An 18,717-nucleotide genomic window follows, 5' to 3' on the forward strand; every position below is an offset into this window, starting at 1 on the left:
ATCCTCTCAAGTTTTTTTTATGGAGATATCAGTCAGAATGAAGACATAATAGCTTCTGTCCAGAAATGGTTAATTAATAGCTTGCCTAGGTTATTTAAGTTCAATTAAGTAAATTGGTGCCCCGATCTATATAAAAAGTGGCTGTTTGATTTGTCGTTTGCATCACTCTCAGTCTTTAAAGTGTACCAAGCTACTCTTTTTGACTTGAAATTTCACTGTAATTGCCTGAAATGTTAGCAGCATCTTTGATCTGGGGAATAGTGGTGATACTATGCTGTTGTTTTTGGTTTATTCTGGGAATAAGAAGGAGGTAAGGTTTCTTTTTAAACATATCCCAACGCTAATTTCTGTAAAAAGATAGTGTGTGTATATAGCTGAGATAAAACTAGTCTGAACATTGGCAGATTGATAAGTAAAGGATAATAGTGGTGATGCTGGTGTTTGTTCTTTGAAATCTTTATATTATAATGGCATTTTTGTGTACATAAATTTTAAAAAAACAAAAACCAAGCAGGCTATGCAAATCCATATTCATGACTAACAGAAGACAGAGATACAAAGAAAGAGGAATCCATTTGTAAATGAGATTATAAATAATCATAATTTGGGTCTGATTTTCAGAAGTGCTTAGTATGTGCAGCTTCTGTTGAAATCAATAGGATCTGCAGGTGCTCACTATTTTTGAGAAATCAGATCCTACATGTTTATGCTTCTGATGTACAGATGACTGTTTTATTCCTTATACCTTTTTCCATTTTATTTTCTGTATCAATGTAGTTTAATCTGGACTGTAGCAATATTGAACTCCTACTTTTAATGCTGGTTACCATTTGGCTTGTTTACTGTATTGAGTAAATACTCTCAAGCCTTTATCCTACTGGCATGTGCTCTGTACAGAAACAAAGAAATTCATGAATATATTTACTATAAAAAGTGGCTCTTTGACTTGTCTTTTGCATCACTCTCTGTTTTTAAAGTGTACCAAACGGGTAGCTACTCCTTTCCACTTGAAACTCCTGAAATTTCACTCAGATTGCCTGAAATGTTAGCAGCATCTTTGATCTGGGGAATAGTGATCTTCTGTAAGTTGTAATACTTTGGCTTCATCTTGGTTGTTGAGTTTAGTGTACAGGTGCTGGGTGGTGTTGTGGCCTATGCTATACAGGTTAGATTAAGAGGTGATTGTAGCAGGATGGTCTGCCCCTTTAAGGGCCTGCAGAGCTAGGGAGCAGCAGGCTGTGGTTTAAAGAGAAGCCCAGCAGGCAGCTTTTGGGAACCAGCTGATCCAGCAGGGAATCAGATCCAGTCATTAGCTGCTGCTTAGCTAGATCAGCTAGTTCCCAACACGTGCTTGCTGGGCTTCTCCTTAAGCCACAGCCTGCTGCTCCCTAGCGCTGCAGGTGCTTAACGGTGCAGACCGCCCTGTGGTCCCTTCTGACTTTAAACTCTATGACTCTGACACGTATTATTTAAAAGTTATTAGTGACTTACTGTGGGTGTCCATATCCAGGAATATAGTTGTTTGGATCCCAGTTCAACAAAGCACCTGATCACATGCTTAATTTTAAGCACGTGCTTAAGTGCTTTGTTGAAATGGGGCCTGTGGGCAAAACTCCCATTGATTTCAATGGTGCAGGATCAGATCCAAGTAGAATGTGCAAACAATACTGTAATACTCTTTCTTTGGTGGGGTCAAAGGGCTCAGCGTTCAGTGTGCTAGAGAATTTTGCAAGCCAAAGACCGACCAAATAAATGAAATAATCCCATCTTCATGTCTCTGGAGGTCCAAATGATGCTTGTTCATCCATCTTCAATTCTTCCTTTCTTTCTGTCCATTAGAACTGTTAGTAATAAGTTTGTTTTTTATACAGTCTTAACTGAGTGTGTATTTGAGGTAATGTTATCTATTTTAGAATTTGCAGAGCAACTAAGGGGCTGATTCTTGCAAAGTGCCATGCATCCTCAACTCCCAAGGGGTATTGAGGGCACTGAAGCAACTATCAGGTGTTCAGCAACTCCTAGGATCAGGCTCTAGAGGGGCTGAACCTACGCTACTTAAGGAGCTTTGCTACTGACTTCTGCTGGAACAGGGTGAGGCCCTCGGTGCTCATTGCCTGATAAAGTCAATGAGAGCTGAGCCAATGACTTTAATGAGAGCAAGTGTGGATTCTTACTTACAGAAACTACAAACCAGAAATTCTAGATCTCATTCTGCAAAGCATTACTCACATGAGGATTGCCTATTTGCCTGAATAATCCCATTGAAGTCAGTGGGACTACTTGCATGTTATAAGGAAGAGAATGGCAATTATTTTTCACAACACATTTTCAAAAAAGTCGTTGTCTTTAAACTTTCCCATGAAAATTTTGTATAGTTTCCACTGAAGAGCTGAAAACCAAACACTTTTCATATTCAAAACCCATGTACAGCAAACATTTTGGTTTTCAGTATAAACTTTTAGTGTCCCCAAAAATGAATCTTAATTTGTTTGTTTTTTAACACAGATTTTTTTAATTTTTTTTTTAAAACATAGAAATTTTTCAGGTTTCAAATTTCTTGTTGAAAAACTGGAGAGTTTCTACCAAAAGTGAAACTTTTCCTGAATATTTTCATTTGTTTCAAAAACCATCTTTTGGGAGACCAGCTCTCTATACTCAGCTCAGGATGGGTTGGTAAGACTGGGCCCTAAAGCAGGTTACCTACAAATCAGAAATATCAGCAGACAGGTTGTCAGGAAAAAGCAAATAAAATGACAAAAAAACAAACAAAAACTGAGTAACCAAAAGATAAAGCAAATAAATGTCCCTTTCATCATGCCATGAAAGCTGCCAAACTAGGGCTCTGGCAGACTGTCCTGAGAAATCAGTTCAGGTAGGAGAGCTCCTGTACTGAGCAAGCTTTGCCACAGGTCCTGAAAAGTACTGGGATGGGCTCCAACAACAAGAATATCCCAGGCAATATTAACTGCTGGGATGGGGTATTTATTTAAGGCACAATTACTTAACTGCTTGCAATGAATAGAATGTTACATTTTAAATGGTGAAAAAGAACCTACCCAAATGTAAAAAATAAAAGCCAGAGTGATATAGCTTAAGTACATTTTTTGTTATTATTGGATTCTAATAAGGCTTCTGTAGGTTTAAGGTCATTCTTTCTAATATACTATAGACCTCATAATGGATTTATTATGAAAAGGAGGGCAATTTCCCATTAACACTGATAGAAACTGAATGTTATAAATAGGCTGGTATCACAAGCTTATTTAGCTGGCCAAACTGAAGGACAGGTCTTAATTTATAACCCTAATTTGTAACATTTGTTTGTAACTTGTAGGCGTCCAGGTGAGCCGCCAGTGGAAAATGGGCTACTTCCATATCTGGGCTGCGCTTTGCAATTTGGTGCCAATCCTCTTGAATTTCTCAAAGCAAGACAAAAGAAATATGGGCACATTTTCACTTGCAAAGTGGCTGGAAAATATGTTCATTTTCTCACTGACCCTTTTTCATACCATTCAGTGATGCGCCAAGGAAGGCATTTGGACTGGAAAAAGTTCCACTTCGCTGCTTCTGCAAAGGTACTGCTTTACAATAACTGTAGTACTTTAATATATTTTAATATTTACTATGAAAAAATCAACATGGTCAAGTCATTCTGTACCTAGTTAATCTATATGTGACTTTTCAGTATGTCTGCCTGTCTGAAAGATAGTTTGTCTCCTGGCTCAAATCATAGAATCATAGAAGATTAGGGTTGGAAGAGACCTCAGGAGGTCATCTAGTCCAACCCCCTGCTCAAAGCAGGACCAACACCAACTAAATCATCCCAGCCATGGCAATATGTCAGATATTTTATTCCTTAATATAAATAACAATGGGTTTTGCAAAAACAGATTTAGGTTATCCAAGAATAAGGTGACCAGATGTCTCGGTTTTATAGGGACAGTCCCGATTTTTGGGTCTTTTTCTTATATAGGCTCCTATTATCCCCCACTCACTGTCCTGGTTTTTCATACTTGCTGTCTGGTCACCCTATCCAAGAATGACATTATTTAGTTATGTAATCTCACAAAAATACTAGAACAAAAGTACAGCACAAGATGATTTGCACTACTGTGGGGCTATGAAACTGCAGTGTAGACATTCAAGCTAGCTGATCCAGGCCAGTCGTGGATGTTTTACTGGAGTGCAGACATACCCTAAGTGATCGTACTTATTTATTTATAAGCATATATCATAGACTATTTTTGTGTGCTTATTCAATACTTACGAAGACTTGTAGCCAATTATCACTTTACAGAGTTGACAGTTCTTACTATATGTCCCTGTGTTAAATTATGAAGATGACATATTGGCTATGATTTCCCTTGTAAATGATTATTTACCAAGATTGTGATGATCCTTATTTATCTTACATGCAATTTATTTGGTGGCAGGCTTTTGGACATGGCAGTATTGACCCACGTGATGGAAACACCACTGAAAATATGCACCAGACTTTCATTAGAACCCTGCAAGGTAATGCCCTGAATTCCCTCATTGAAGCTATGACGGAAAACCTACAATATGTCATGCTGCAATCAAGTACATCTAAACTGCATTCCAACAACTGGGTAACAGATGGGCTTTACGCGTTCTGTTGCCGGGTGATGTTTGAATCTGGCTTTTTAACGCTTTTTGGTACAGAGTTTAATTCAACCCAAGACAAGAATCTATCTCAGCGGGAAACCCAGAGAGCACTTATTCTAAATGCTCTTGAAAACTTCAAGGAGTTTGATAAAATCTTCCCAGCCCTTGTCGCAGGCATGCCTATCCATGTATTCAAGAGCGCCCACAATGCACGGGAGAAGCTGGCAGAGGCTCTGCTCCATGAGAACCTCAGAAAAAGGAACAACATCTCTGAGCTCGTCACTCTCCGTATGTTCTTAAATGACACTCTGTCAACTTTTGATGATAAGGAAAAAGCAAAAACCCACCTGGCTGTACTATGGGCTTCACAAGCTAACACAATACCTGCTACTTTCTGGAGCTTGTTCTATCTTATTAGGTAAGTAGCAGTGTTTGCAGTTTCCGAAGTAAAATAACTTCTTGGCTTTGTTGCCACTCAGAAATTGTCTCAGCATTAAGGGTCAAATTCTGCTCTTGGATGAATGTCAAATCCAGGTCCCGCTGATGTCAATGGCAAAACTCCTATAGATTTCTGCAGGCCCAGGATTTTGTCCTGCACGAGTAAGACCCCCACAGAAACCCCTCTCATGCAGCCCAGGGAAGGAGATGGTCCCACATAGGGTTTTTCTGCATTAGAGACATTTACTAAAAATGTCTCGTCCAATGCTGTGAGCCCTGGTATAGACAAGACTCCTGCAGCCACAGATGCTTTTAACGCTATGTCAATTAAACCTTCAGAGCAAATCTAAACAACACAATATTAAAATCACCAGTGGCGGTGGAAGCCTTGATTACACTAGGGCTCCCAACATTAGGTCCAGTGGGACATTTTTAGATCGTTTCCCTAGAATAGACAAGGTTTTATTGCACACTTTTGTTTATCTGCCCATCTGTTGGATTCACAGATATATATTGGCTGCTTTACAGAAAAAAAAAAAGCTAGGCTTCTGCAGAGCCTATATTGATGTAGCACTGTTGAAGTTAATGGAGCTTTACCAATTTGCACCATCTTAGGATCTGACTAATAGGTCCTAATTCTTCACTCTGCTACCCTGTTTTCACTTTGATTTAACTCCACTGCATCCAAATCCCCTACATGTCTTAAAAAAATCTCAGGCTAAATTTCTAAATCTGTACTTTTCAAGATGAGACTTTACACCGCCTGCCTATATTTCTGTCATAAATTGATTTAAAATTAAAGAACACCATACCTACCTGCTAATGATAATGATTGAGCTTTAACTAGCACATTTCATTCAAAAATCCATAAGGGGTCTATTAATTTTACAAATTCTGATCCTGAAGTCATTGGGCACACCCACTGATTTCCATGGAAGTTCTGTGCCCCCCCAAGGACTGTGGGATTACAACCTGTATATCTGTTTAAAATCATGTCATCCATTACAAACATCTGCCATATCTGTATGGAAGACCAGAAAGTGAAGGCTACGTTATTTAATTTAAACTACGGGGAGGTATTTTTTTTATTTATTTTTTTGGTAGGCAGAATGTAATTATCCAACTGGATACAAGCCAGGGCAGCTGATAATGTGAATGTGATCTATGATCTCTCTCCTAGATTTTTAGCTGCAATGGGGCTATCTCCTAATCTAGGATTGATCACTATATTCCTTATTCTTGGCATTGCTTAACCGAGATGTCATTAGTTAATAGCATTATACACATTAATTTGGTCTTGCTCAAAATTGGATACTGAACCAAATCTTTGAAGACCTTTTCAGTGTTTTGAACAACCAGGATTTTTCCAATATAATAAGTATACTTATATTTTTACTCTAGATTCTTACATAGTTTTTTTGTTTTACCAGGTTACATCCATGGATTAACAAACTACACTGTAGACAGGAAAAAATGAATATCATATTTAACAGCAAACCTTTTGTATATTACTTAAGTTACAAGTAAGAAATATTTTTGTTTCTGGTGTATTGATTTTAGGAGCCCAGAAGCAATGAAAGCAGCTACTGAAGAGGTGCAAAAAACACTGGGAAATGCTGGTGAAAAGATCGACTTAGATGGCAAATGTATCTCCTTGAATCGAAAACAACTGGATAATATGCCAGTATTAGGTATGGTCATCACATGTAACAGTACCAGGAACACCCAGATATTTTTCTATCTATAGTCAATAAAACACTTGCTATGAAATGCTAAATGACTATCCAACAGCAGGATAATAAAGCTACACTATATCCTTAGTTAGCAAAGGCCAAACTTCTCAGCAGTCCTGAGGTCTGTGGTGTGGGGATTATCATAATTTTGAAATGAATCCCATTTTTCCCCATATAATTTCATGTATGAGTTATGCTTAAGTACTATGTCATGCAGCACCAGTGATCTATAGGTAAGTCAAAGTAAGGTTGTATTTTGTTTTTGTTTTTTTTAAAAGGGCTAAGATCAAACAGAAGGATCTTACCATATTTGGAGTTGCAACTAATGCTTGCGGAATGTTAAACAATGAATTTCTAACATGGCTAAAAGCATTATTATTATGATGCATATTTTTTAAAATATGGGTAACATTTTCCAAAGCACCCAAGTGACTGAGGAGCTCACCCGCAAGTCACTTAGACCCCTGTTAATTTCAATGAAAGTTAGGAGCCTAAATACTTGTGAGGATCTGGGCCTTACAGCTATTGAAATTGTTGCCCTATAATTACTGGTGGGGGGAGGTTCAATGTAACTTTTTTTAAAAGCATTGTTCCTTTTTGTCAATATCATTCTCCTCCCTTGAGCACTAAGGCTTAGGAAGATACTGTCACAGTATTCTGATTTTTTTTCTCCACATCTTTCTCCATCGTCTTTATTCCATTCCACATCTCAGTGCAGGATCATTCCCCAGTCTCAAGTATTTTGTGCCTCCAGTTTCTAACGTTTCCCTAGGAGGAAAGTGGAGTGTCCTCCCAAGATGATCAGCACAGAGTGTTACCTCTGCACAGATCTCACCACTCCCTCATAGGGCAAAGAGATGTCAGCCACCTCTGCTGCAGTATCCTCCCATCCCCACAATCCCCCAGAGGAGTAGGAGCCCACAGCTGGAGAGTGGTTGGGTAGGGGAGAGCTGAAGGTAGGGCTAGGAGCTGCGTATTGAGGGACCTGCAATTTCAGGCGGTGGAACTGTTTCTTTTTCCACAATGGTGAGGAAAATCCTGCTGAAGAACAATTCTAGAGGGAGGCCACAAAGGGATCTTGTCAGTTTTCTCCCTATCCAGCCCCTTTCCTTGTTTGTTTCCCTGGGAAGAGTGATCCAGGACACAGTTTTCTTTTTAGGATCAAATTGACTTTTAAACACTTGAAGTTGGCATGATAAACAAAAATAGGTCTACAAACTAGGGTCCTTGATTTCAAAAGGGAAAACTTTAAAATATTAAGAGAATTAGTTAGGCAAGTTGACTGGACAGAAGTCAAACTTCAGAAAAACTCATAGGGAAGGGTTGCAGACCAAACTGGATGAACAAGCATCTGAAACGGGTTATTAAGAGAAAGCAGAAAGACCACAAGGAATGGAAGAAGGGATGGCTCGGCAAGAAAAGCTACCAGGGGTCACTGAATGAAATTAATAGGCAGCAGGTTTAGAACAAACAAAAGGAGTACTTCTTCACACAAAGCACAGTCAATGTGTGGAATTCATTGCCAGTGGATGTTATTGTTATGCTCATACAGAGCACACGGGATCTTTATAGAGGAAGGTAAATACACACAGTGTTTATTGAGAATTCCACAGTTAGCATATGCTTTTTAGACACACACACACACACACACACACACACACAGAGTCCTGCAGTGATGTTTATAGTTACCAGTCCAGAGTCTGGATCAATCTAGTGGCTAGCCAGATTGGTCGCAGAGGGGAGCGGGGTTCTATCGGTCTCGATCCGATGCTCCTGGAGTGTGGCAAGACGAACCCAAAGTCCTATGGCAAAGCACCCTGTTCTTATAGGTTTTCTTCTCTGTTGAAGCCTAAGGATTTTGCTGTGTCACTTTGTGACCGGTTACTTCTTAATTGGTGTAAACATTCCAATACACCTCCGAGAGGGTCATCCTGTTCTTTGTTCCGATTTAATCAATTGTCTTTAGGGGTGCCAGCCTTTACCTCAGGGTCGTCAATCTGTCCTTCATTATGGATGCGTGTTGATGATTCCTTGATGTTCTTTAAGTTTCTTCACTCCTTCTTTCTTGACTCTGGCTATAACAATGGCCTTTACACCTTATCTTTTTTTAATGCGTACATTCCTCATTCACACAAACAGATTGAGAATACAAACAGTAGTATTTTATATCGAGCAAAAGGGCATTGCAAATTAAACCTAGCTAAGTTTTACAATTAATAACCAAGACAATTTACATTGAGACCCAGGCCTTCAATATTCCTCTAATCTACTTAACATAGACACAATCCTGTCTCTTACTTCCTAATTTGTAATACATATAGGAAACCATAGTAGCTTTATAACTTATTCTAAAACAAAAGGATGACCATAATTAGTCATAAGGATTGTTCTGGTCTGTTATTCCTTTCTGCTATTCAAAAAGGGTGGCTGACAAGATGAAATCGAATCATACATTAATTCTTATAGTACATTATAAAATCCAGCTCCTACATTATGAAGGCCAAAAGTATAACTGGATTAAAAAAAGAATTAGATAAATTCATGGAAGATTAGCCATTGATGGACCTTTAGCCAAAAGAGTCAGGGTCTCAGCCCCATAATCTGGTGTCCCTAAGCCTCTGACTGCCAGATGCTGGGACTGGACAACAGGGGATGGATCACTCAATTGCCCTGTTCTGTTCATTCCCTTTGAAGCATCTGGCACTGGCCACTGTCGGAAAACAGGATACTGGGCTCGATGGACCATTGGTCTGACCAATTATGGCTATTCTTATGTTCTTACCTCTTGGAAGTCTGAAAGTGTAGGGATAAAGCGAGAACTTCCAAAAGCCAAGCAGAGCTGGATGTTGCAAAGGAAATTAAAACCAATAGTAAAGTGTTCTTTAGCCACATAAATAAAAAAGGAACCAAGAAAAGAAGAAGTGGGACTGCTAAGCCCTGAGGACAGGGTGAAGATTAACTAGGTATGGCCCAACACCTAAGTGAATACTTTGCCTCAGTTTTTAATAAGGGCATTGACGAGGTTGGGGCAGTGGCAGGGTGGCTAATGGAAACAAGGATATGCAAGTAGAAGTTACCAAATCTGAGATGGAAGCCAAACTCAGACAGGTTAATGGGATCAAATCAAGGAGGCTGAATAATCTCCATCTAAAAATATTAAAGGAACTGGCACATGAAATTGCAAACCCAAAAGCAAGGATTTTTAATGAATCAATAAACTCAGAGGTTGTACCCTATGTCTAGAGAATTGCACATATAGTACCTATATTTAAGAAAGGAAAAAAAAGGGAGCCGGGAAACTATGGCTTGCTAAGTTTGACCTCAGTTGTATGCAAAGTCTTAGAACAAATCTTGAAAGAGGGAGTAATTAAAGACAGAGAGATAAATGGAAATTGGGACAACACACAACATGGTTTTACAAAAGGTAGAGCGTACCAGACCAACCCGATCTCTTTCTTTGCAAAGACAATCAGTTTTCTAGGAAAAGGAAATCCAATCTACCTGTATTTCAGTAAAGTATTTGATACAGTTGCATATGGGAAACTATTAGTTAAATTGAAGAAGACGGGGATTAATATGAGAACTGAAAGGTGGATAAGGAACTGGTTAAAGGGGAGACTAGAACAGGTTATACTGAAAGGTGAATTGTCAGGCAGAAGGGAGGTTACTAGTAGAGTTCCTCAAGGATTGGTCTTGACCAGTCTTATTTATTATTTCATTAATTACCTTGGCACAAAAAGTGGGAGTGTGCTAATAAAATTTGCAGATGACACAAAGTTGGAAGGTATTACCAAAGCAGAGTAGGACCAGGATATCATATAAGAAGATTTGGACAACATTGAAAACTGGAGTAATAGAAATAGGATGAAATGTAATAGTGCAAAGTGCAAGATCATGAATTTGGGAATAATAAGAGATTTTGCTGTAAGATGGAGAATTATCAGTTGGAAGCAACAGAGTATTTGTCCATCATAGGATGACTATGAGTCGCCAGTGTGATGCGGCCATGAAAAAGGGTAATTCAGTCCTAGGATGCATTAGGTGAGCTACTTCTAATCGAGTTAGGGAAATGTTATTACCATTTGTTGGGGGCTGCCTGGGTGCCCTAGACTGGCAGTAATGCCTAGTGCCAAGTGTCTATGGCTGCTCTGCCTAGCGGCTACAGATCACAGCAGTATTGCCCAGAGAGATGAGGGCTGCTCTGCCTACTGGCTATAGACCCAAAGGAGTGGGGGTAGGGAAACCCAGCCCCCCCTACTCCACTGGGGCCTGACCCAGGGACCATATATGTGGCCTAGGATCTGGCACACTTACTCATGCCCCCTGGCTCATTTCCTACCCCTGTTCCCTGTACTTCCGTTGCTGTCACAACTCAGTCTTGGGATCTCCCTTAGCATCCTCCCCAGTTCACCTCCGGAGCCTCTTCCCATGGTGACAGTGAGTTGTCACCCTCAGCTCCTGTAATTGATGGGCTTCCAGCAGCTTGCTTAGGAGGCTTGGTCCCAACAGCTTGGAGTTCTGGTGACTTCTCAGTAGGAGACTGCTGCACTCAATTGCTCTCCTCCCTCAGTCAGCCCAGACTGAGCTGAGCTGTTCCTTTCTGAATGCCACTGCAACAGTGTTCCTTACTTTATATTCTCAGTGCTTTGTCCAACAATGGTGCTTCACCAGTTAGTGTCTGTTATGTATTGCAGGCTCTGGTGATACTTAACCTATACATTTTATGCTCCAAAACAATATGAATGGCTAGAACTGATGTGTGTGTGTGTGTGTGTGTGTGTATAAATAAAATCAATGCAAATGTGCTATTCATATACGTATATATGGAGATGCATAATTTCCATATTAGTAATAAAATAGTTTCCATATTAAATGAAATTTGATGGTTGCAAATAAAACGTAGGGGAATTCTTCTCTTTATCAACCTCTTACGCTGTTTTCTTAGCTCTATTCATTTTAGCAGTTTCCTTCTCTCCACAATATTGCATGTTATAGAAGATTACAGGCAATTTAAACTGTGCAACTCCCCCCCACCCCTCAAGGGGATACATAATTTTTTTTCATATTAATCATTTTCTTTTTCTCTCTCTACAGATAGTATTATCAAGGAAGCAATGAGGTTGTCCAGTGCATCCATGACTGTCAGAGTTGCTAAGGAGGATTTCACTTTGTACTTGGATAACGACTCCTACAACATCCGCAAAGATGACATTGTAGCTCTTTATCCTCAGCTGTTGCACTTTGATCCAGACATCTATGCTGATCCCTTGGTGAGTAATTACAGGGACATACAAACTCCCCGTTCCAGGAGATGTTAACCGCCTGTTAATAAGGCATAAGGTTAATAAGGCCTCAGTGCCCCCGTGCTTCACTCTACCACACAGGTCCTGGATTTATGCCTGGGAACTCCCTGTACAGACAGGGATGGGGAGTGCAGTGGAGGCAGCAAAATCAGCACTGGCCTTCCACCACTCTGCAGAAAATTCTTTGGCTGAGAAAAAAAGTAGTGTTGATAGGTTTAAAGGCAGTTCCCTTCAGCCTTCCTCAGCCAGAGAAAGCCACCATGTTGTGATGTTTCAAGTGAGGACAAGAGAAGGGGAAGTCCTTAAGGACATACAGTGGTGATGAGGGAAGTGGGAAAGACTTCCAATTTGGACACATGTACAAAAAGCTAGATTGTAGCTGTCCTCTGTGTGGGTCAGTAAAAGACAAGTAGAGGTGTGAAAAGCTTTCCAACACTGATGCCCTTGCACAGGGGCTGGTATTCTGCTACCCCAATTGCAAGAGCTGCTCAGGGTAAGGGGCCTTGCGGAGGCTAACCTCTCCCAAAAGGGTTTGGCGGACTGGAGGCATGGCCAGCTACAGACAGGGTGACCAGACAGCAAGTGTGAAAAATCGGGACAGGGGGTAGGGGGGTAATAGGAGCCTATATAAGAAAAAGACCCAAAAATCAGGACTGTCCCTGTAAAATCGGGACATCTGGTCACCCTAGCTACAGAGGAGGAGCATACTGTGCATTGGCTGCTCTTCCCAGGAGGCATTGTGTCAGTGCGGTTGCATAATCTGGCTCTAATAGACATTAAACTTTCAACTTTCATTACAGACATTCAAGTATGATCGCTATCTCGATGAGAATGGAGAAGAAAAGACTATCTTCTATCGCAATGGTCACAAGTTAAGATATTATTACATGCCATTTGGATCAGGAATAGCAAAATGTCCTGGAAGATTATTTGCTGTCCATGAAATTAAACAGTTTTTGACTTTGGTACTTTCATACTTTGAAATCGAGCTTCTTGACAGCAATGTGCCATGTCCTTCTTTAGACCAATCCCGAGCAGGGCTGGGTATTTTACAACCAACTAATGACATTCATTTCAAGTACAGATTAAAATGTCTGTGAATATATAAAACATTTTACCTATAGGGGAAAAAAATCAGTATTCAGATTATCATTGATCTAAAAACTCCAAACAGATTACACCATAATGCTAATGCAATGTGAACATCACACAGTGCTGGTAGGGATTACAGAAATGGTTGTTTTTCCTTTCACCAGGGTTATCATAGGCAAACTGAGATTTTTGTGTTGGGGAATCAGGCATACATTTTCTTTTTTGCCAGCAAACACAACTTCTTCCTGTGAATGGAGTAAGAATATTGCCCTCTGAGTTAAATAATTTCCCCATATTTTTTTGCCATTTTCACAGATGAAAGGTCTTATTTTTTTCATTATTGTAACATTTTTGTTGCATAATGGCAGGACATTTTTGTTTTGTGCCTGTGGAAAATGCTTTATGTTTTCATGAAAAACTAGCACAATTTTTGAGGAAAACCTACAAAATGTTTCACGTTTTAGTGAAACTGCACCAGCTTGTACTATATTCCTGGTGTGAGAATCTTTTCACAAAACTCTAACCACATGGGTGTGAATCATATTGACTGATGGAAATGCTTCTCTCAGTTGTCTGCTGTTTTGTCATTTTTCAACAGTCCAATGTCATAAAGCACTGAGGTCAACCATGATTCGTTTTGCTATTCCATATAATTTTATTCATTTCAGTGTTCCAAACACTCGGTATTTAACATCATACACGAGCAATTAAATTTGGATTGATTTTTTAGGAAAATTTCTTCAGGGTATAAGAGGTGGTTTTGTGGTCATCTGTCAATGAAAAGAACAAATGAGAATCTAATCTATAGTTGGTTTTCCCCATTCCTTGTTTTTAGGGATTGAAGGTCTGATCTTGCAACCCTTACTCATGAGAGTAACCCCTGTCCAGGAAGAGATCACATAAAGAGCACTCAGCCATTTCCAAACTCCATATACAGGCAAATATTCCATCACAACTAGTAAAAGTTATTCCTAAATTAAGAATTTGGGATTGAGCCCTAAATCTGCTTTAGATTTTCCATCTGCTTCCCTTCTCACTAGCCTTTATTTTAAGTATTCCTGGACAAAGAAAAAGAAAAGATTCTGCTATTTGTAATTATTTATTACCCATATTTTGTCTTCTAATTTTATTTACTCACTTTTCATTTTCAAAAGAGAACTGGTAAAGGCAGAAAATGACACCATCACTTCATGTCTTACTTATAGTGTTTTAACTGTTATGTACAATGTAAATATATTTTAATTTCTTATTGTAGCTGATATGGTTGTAACCTTAAAATATGGATTATTTTCGTAGTTTTGTCAATCATATTTATGTATAATGTATAATCCATTTACCATACATTGCTGCTCCCACCTAGAGTGCATTAGAAGTACAATAGTATGCTCCTCATTCACAGCCTCACAGGACTTGCTGCTTTTACAGTATGGCTCCTTTCCTCTTTTTTAAAAAAGAACTTTTAAAAAATCAATGTTCTGAAGTTGGTGGAGGTAGTGGGGTATGGTGTGCAGCATATTCTTCCACTATGAAAAGTGGTAACTAGTAGAATGAAAACAAAAAATAATGGGGAAAGACTATGAAAACACTTCCTCTACTATTTTAAATATATTTATTGATAAATTAATTTTGCTTTACTTTTACTTTATTCCAGGTTCCCTGGAACATTTAGCCTTTATCTTCCTTCTCCTATCTCCTTTAATTTAGCTGTCTTTTCAGCAACACTTTGTGGCCTAACATGCTACTTTCAGTTCACTTTGTATTTTGAAAACTAACTTGGAAGTGTTAAACAGTTGCTAATGTTGGCCCACATCACCACCTTCCACAGAGATACCTATGGGAAGGAGAACATAAGAACAAATGTTCTCCCAGAATTCCATGGGAGACAGGTGCAGGGTCTGCATCTTGTGGAATGGGTATTGATTTTAGCCCCAAACTCTGCTGATTGCGAAGAATCTACAAGAGGCACGAAGGCCTGTGTTAGCTCTGAGGACCTAGTAACTTTTCCCCTTCCACTGCTTCCTGGAAGTGCAGCTCCACTGGAGACAGCTATCGGGCTTTCCCCTGACCATGCCTGCCCCTCTTACAGGAGTTTCACACTGTACAGAGGGTGTGTGCATTAAGGTAGCATAGCCCAAGGGTCTATTATCTTTTCTGGATAATGTCTCTGGGTAATGTTCATGGGAGGGTGATGCACCCTTTCCCTCAGTCTTTCAACTTCTTCTCCAGCTTGCCAGTTCCTACTACCTCTCTCCGCCTTTTAGGTACCTGTCCCAATAAACAGTGCGGCCTAGGGTTTGGGGATGGGGTGTGGTGCCACAGAGGCAACCAACCGCCCCGTACATACTGTACAGTACCACTTTACATAACAGTTGAGTTATAAGTAATCTAGCCACCCCATACCTCAGGGCTGGCTCTTAAATCCTTCTGCTAGTGCTTCTCTAGCACTTAAGAGAGCTCATGTTCCCCATTTAGGGACTGATGCAAAGCTCACTGAAGCCAATGGAAGGATGCCCATTGCTTTCAGTGAGCTTTGGATAGGTCCTTAACAAGCAGAATACACCAGAGACAACCTACATACGCAAATTGGCACCGTAGTATCAGCAGCTTGGACACTAAGGAAAATGAACATCACTTGAGTAAAGCATTGTAAAGAACACATTAAATGTACTATTAATGAACTAGAATATGTCTGATACCGATTCAAATGCTAAAATAGCTGTTGCTACCTATTATTAAAAATCTAGATGAAAAAGTGCTTCCTTGCAACTTTCATATGCCCTCCAACATTTGTGCTGGAAATAATCTGAATTGTACTTTAAAAAAAATATCGTTCCAATTAAAATAGTTGTAAATATGTGATTTCTCTGTGTGTGTGATTTTTATTCATACAGTTGTGAGTTGGGCTGAACCTTGTTGTCATGGGTCACGCATAACCACTGCCCTTGAAGATAGTTGTGAGAGACAATTTAAACCCCCTTCACCTAATACAAAAGCATATGTGAGTTCACTCAGAAATTTGAATTATGCTGGCTAAGAGTGTTTGCTGGCCATTACATTGTTTGAGTAAGGGCTGTGTGGGTGCGTGTGTGTGTGTGTGTGTGGGGTTGTTTGGATAAAGGGTATGTGGGGGTGGGGTGGGGTGGGGGTAAAGAGCAAGACAGAGAGAAGCAGAAAGAAAACCAAGCAGGCACAGCCTGGAAGCACAGCACGTGGCCCTGGGAGAAGCCTAGAGAGAGGCTTTGGGTTGGGATGCTGGCTGAAAAAGGCCTGGACCTGTAAGCAAGGACACTGTCTCCCATTGTTCAATTCCTCCTTGTTCAGGCAAATGGGGCTTTGTAATTTTTTGCAAATAAACAAAACTGCATCAAAGAAATACCTGACTCTCATCAGGTTCTCCTCCTATCTGGAACAACTCACAGCACCACAATTTGGGCTCCCCACTTGGGTCCAAAGTAGTAACAATACTGTATATTAGATAACTTTGCTCTAAAAATGAGTCCCCATAACATACAATGCATTGAAGGAAGAGAAGGCCTTGAGTGAAAAAGGAATTATATTACATCCAGATCCAATGTAGAATGAATCTATGCTGGCATTGGGGCTGAAATGGTTGAGGAGGCTTAAATGCAGCTAGCACTCCCAAGACATTTAGAAGCTGTGGCTTTGCAGTTTTCTCTCTTGTCACTGTATCCATGAACTTTGTTTTAAAAATTAGGTTGTTAAATAAAATTCTAGCCTGAGATTAAATCTTTAGGGCTGTCATAAGGACTTAGCTATTCTGGCCAACACTATTTTATAAAGGTCTATTTTGTTGAATGATATTGTTATTCATGGCACAATGGGGGTGGGGCAGGGGACTAAGTCCTCGCCCCCCCTTGGTTCTGGGCCGGAGCTGGAAATATGGGCAGGCCGCACCCCCATCAAGATGGAAGGAAGGTTGGGCCAAATTTGGGAGGCACTGTGTCCCTGTGCACCATGTTGCAATGACACTGACTCAAATTTGGCCCAGCCACTGCCCTCCTCTCCCCCTCTATGACAGAGGAGTGTCTGGGCTGCCACCCAGTGGAATAGTGGCGCTGCAACCCCATGGAACGGCTTGGCCCCTCCCACTTTTGCAATCTTTCTGGTGTCCATGAGCACCAGGCACCCCCAGCACCCTGGGAGAAATGGAGCAGGGCGCATTTCCAGTTCCCAGGAGGGTGGGAGGATTGGATCTGGGCTTTTGGTACCTCCTGGAGAAGTGGAAATGAAGAAGGAGGCTCTCAGAACTGCTGGCCCCTGGTGGGGATGGTGCTCTTCAGCTTGACTGCGCCTCTGGGTAAGGGCTTGGGATTAGGTGCAGCGGATAGAGCTCAGAGCTGGGTGTGGGGCAATGTGGAGGGTAGAATGCGGAGCTGGGTATGGGGCAGCAGGAGAGGAGCGGGTGTAGATCTGGATGCAGGGGACAGAGCGCAGGTCTGGGTACAGAGGCTGTGGGGGCAGGGAGGGAGTGTGCAGGGGGAAAGTACTGGGGGAGAGAGCTTGGGGCTGGTTGCAAGGCAGGGGAGGGAGAGCTCTGCGCTCTCTCCTTAGGCAAATGCTGGTTGCGTGGCTGGTGTGACTTGTATTTCCATAGCACTTGCCTCTCCATTGCTGTTCAAATGTTAACCAGCTCACCCTACTAAAAGTCTGGATGCATCTCTCAACCACATCAGACCAGCCAGCCCTCACAAGCCTCCTCTGAATAAACAGGGCACCTCCCCAGCCCAGTCCAGCTTCCCTTATCTCTTGCCCCGTTGTGAGGAGGACCAATGCCCTGCTACCTACTTGATTGTCTTCCAAGGTAAAATGTCAGCCCTGCGCCTTCTCTTCAAATATAACTCACATTTCGCTCCACCTCTCTCAGGCTTCTTCTTGTTTTCTTTCTCCTTTATTTATACTCCTCTTTGCCTTCCTCCTTTCTCCTCCTCACTCTGTCCCTCCTTTAGTTTTCCTTCTCTTAAAGCCCCTCCCTCTTCCTATCTCAGACTCCCACTTTTAGGCTTCAGCTGAGGGCCACACTCCCCAGGGGACAATATTGATGCTGTCAGGCTGAGTGCTGTTTGTACCAACCTTCTAGCCAGCAGGTACAGTCAGGGCTCTCTGTGCCAGAGGCTCTCCTGCTCAGTTCAGAGGGAACACAGATGGTGCATAGGAGATGACAATGCCTGTGGCACAGAGAATGCTGTACTCTGCCAGGCGGGGAAAGAGAAGAAATATCTGCCTGACTCCTGCCCAATGCAGTAACAGCACAGTTTGGCAAAAAATTGAACTGTTGTCCTAGAAGAACGGGAAATCAAACAGAGGCAAATGGGATGCGTTGTGGTTTGAGGTCCTACAAATCAGCCCAGAGACACTGCTGTGGCAGAAGCAGATAGTGTCCCATAGTGCTCTTGTGCAGTAGCTAGAAAATTTTCTGGGTCAGCTGGGTAGGACTATACAAACTGCACTACACCTGATCAGAGAATATTAATAGACTGGACTGATTGATCATGAGTTTCACCAGA

At 41.0% G+C, this 18,717-nt stretch overlaps 1 protein-coding gene across 1 annotated transcript; it reads left to right on the forward strand.

The window, feature by feature from the left end:
* Positions 1-230: 230 nt before the first annotated feature.
* On the forward strand, positions 231-13,200 carry LOC135874930 (cytochrome P450 7A1). The gene is made up of 6 exons (XM_065399885.1): positions 231-310; positions 3,335-3,575; positions 4,434-5,044; positions 6,625-6,755; positions 11,892-12,067; positions 12,901-13,200. Exons 1-6 carry the CDS (start codon positions 231-233, stop codon positions 13,198-13,200), a joined length of 1,539 nt encoding a protein of 512 aa, XP_065255957.1.
* The last annotated feature ends 5,517 nt before the right edge of the window (positions 13,201-18,717 follow it).

Source organism: Emys orbicularis, chromosome 2 (genome assembly GCF_028017835.1).
Source record: "Emys orbicularis isolate rEmyOrb1 chromosome 2, rEmyOrb1.hap1, whole genome shotgun sequence".
NCBI lineage: Eukaryota > Metazoa > Chordata > Testudines > Emydidae > Emys > Emys orbicularis.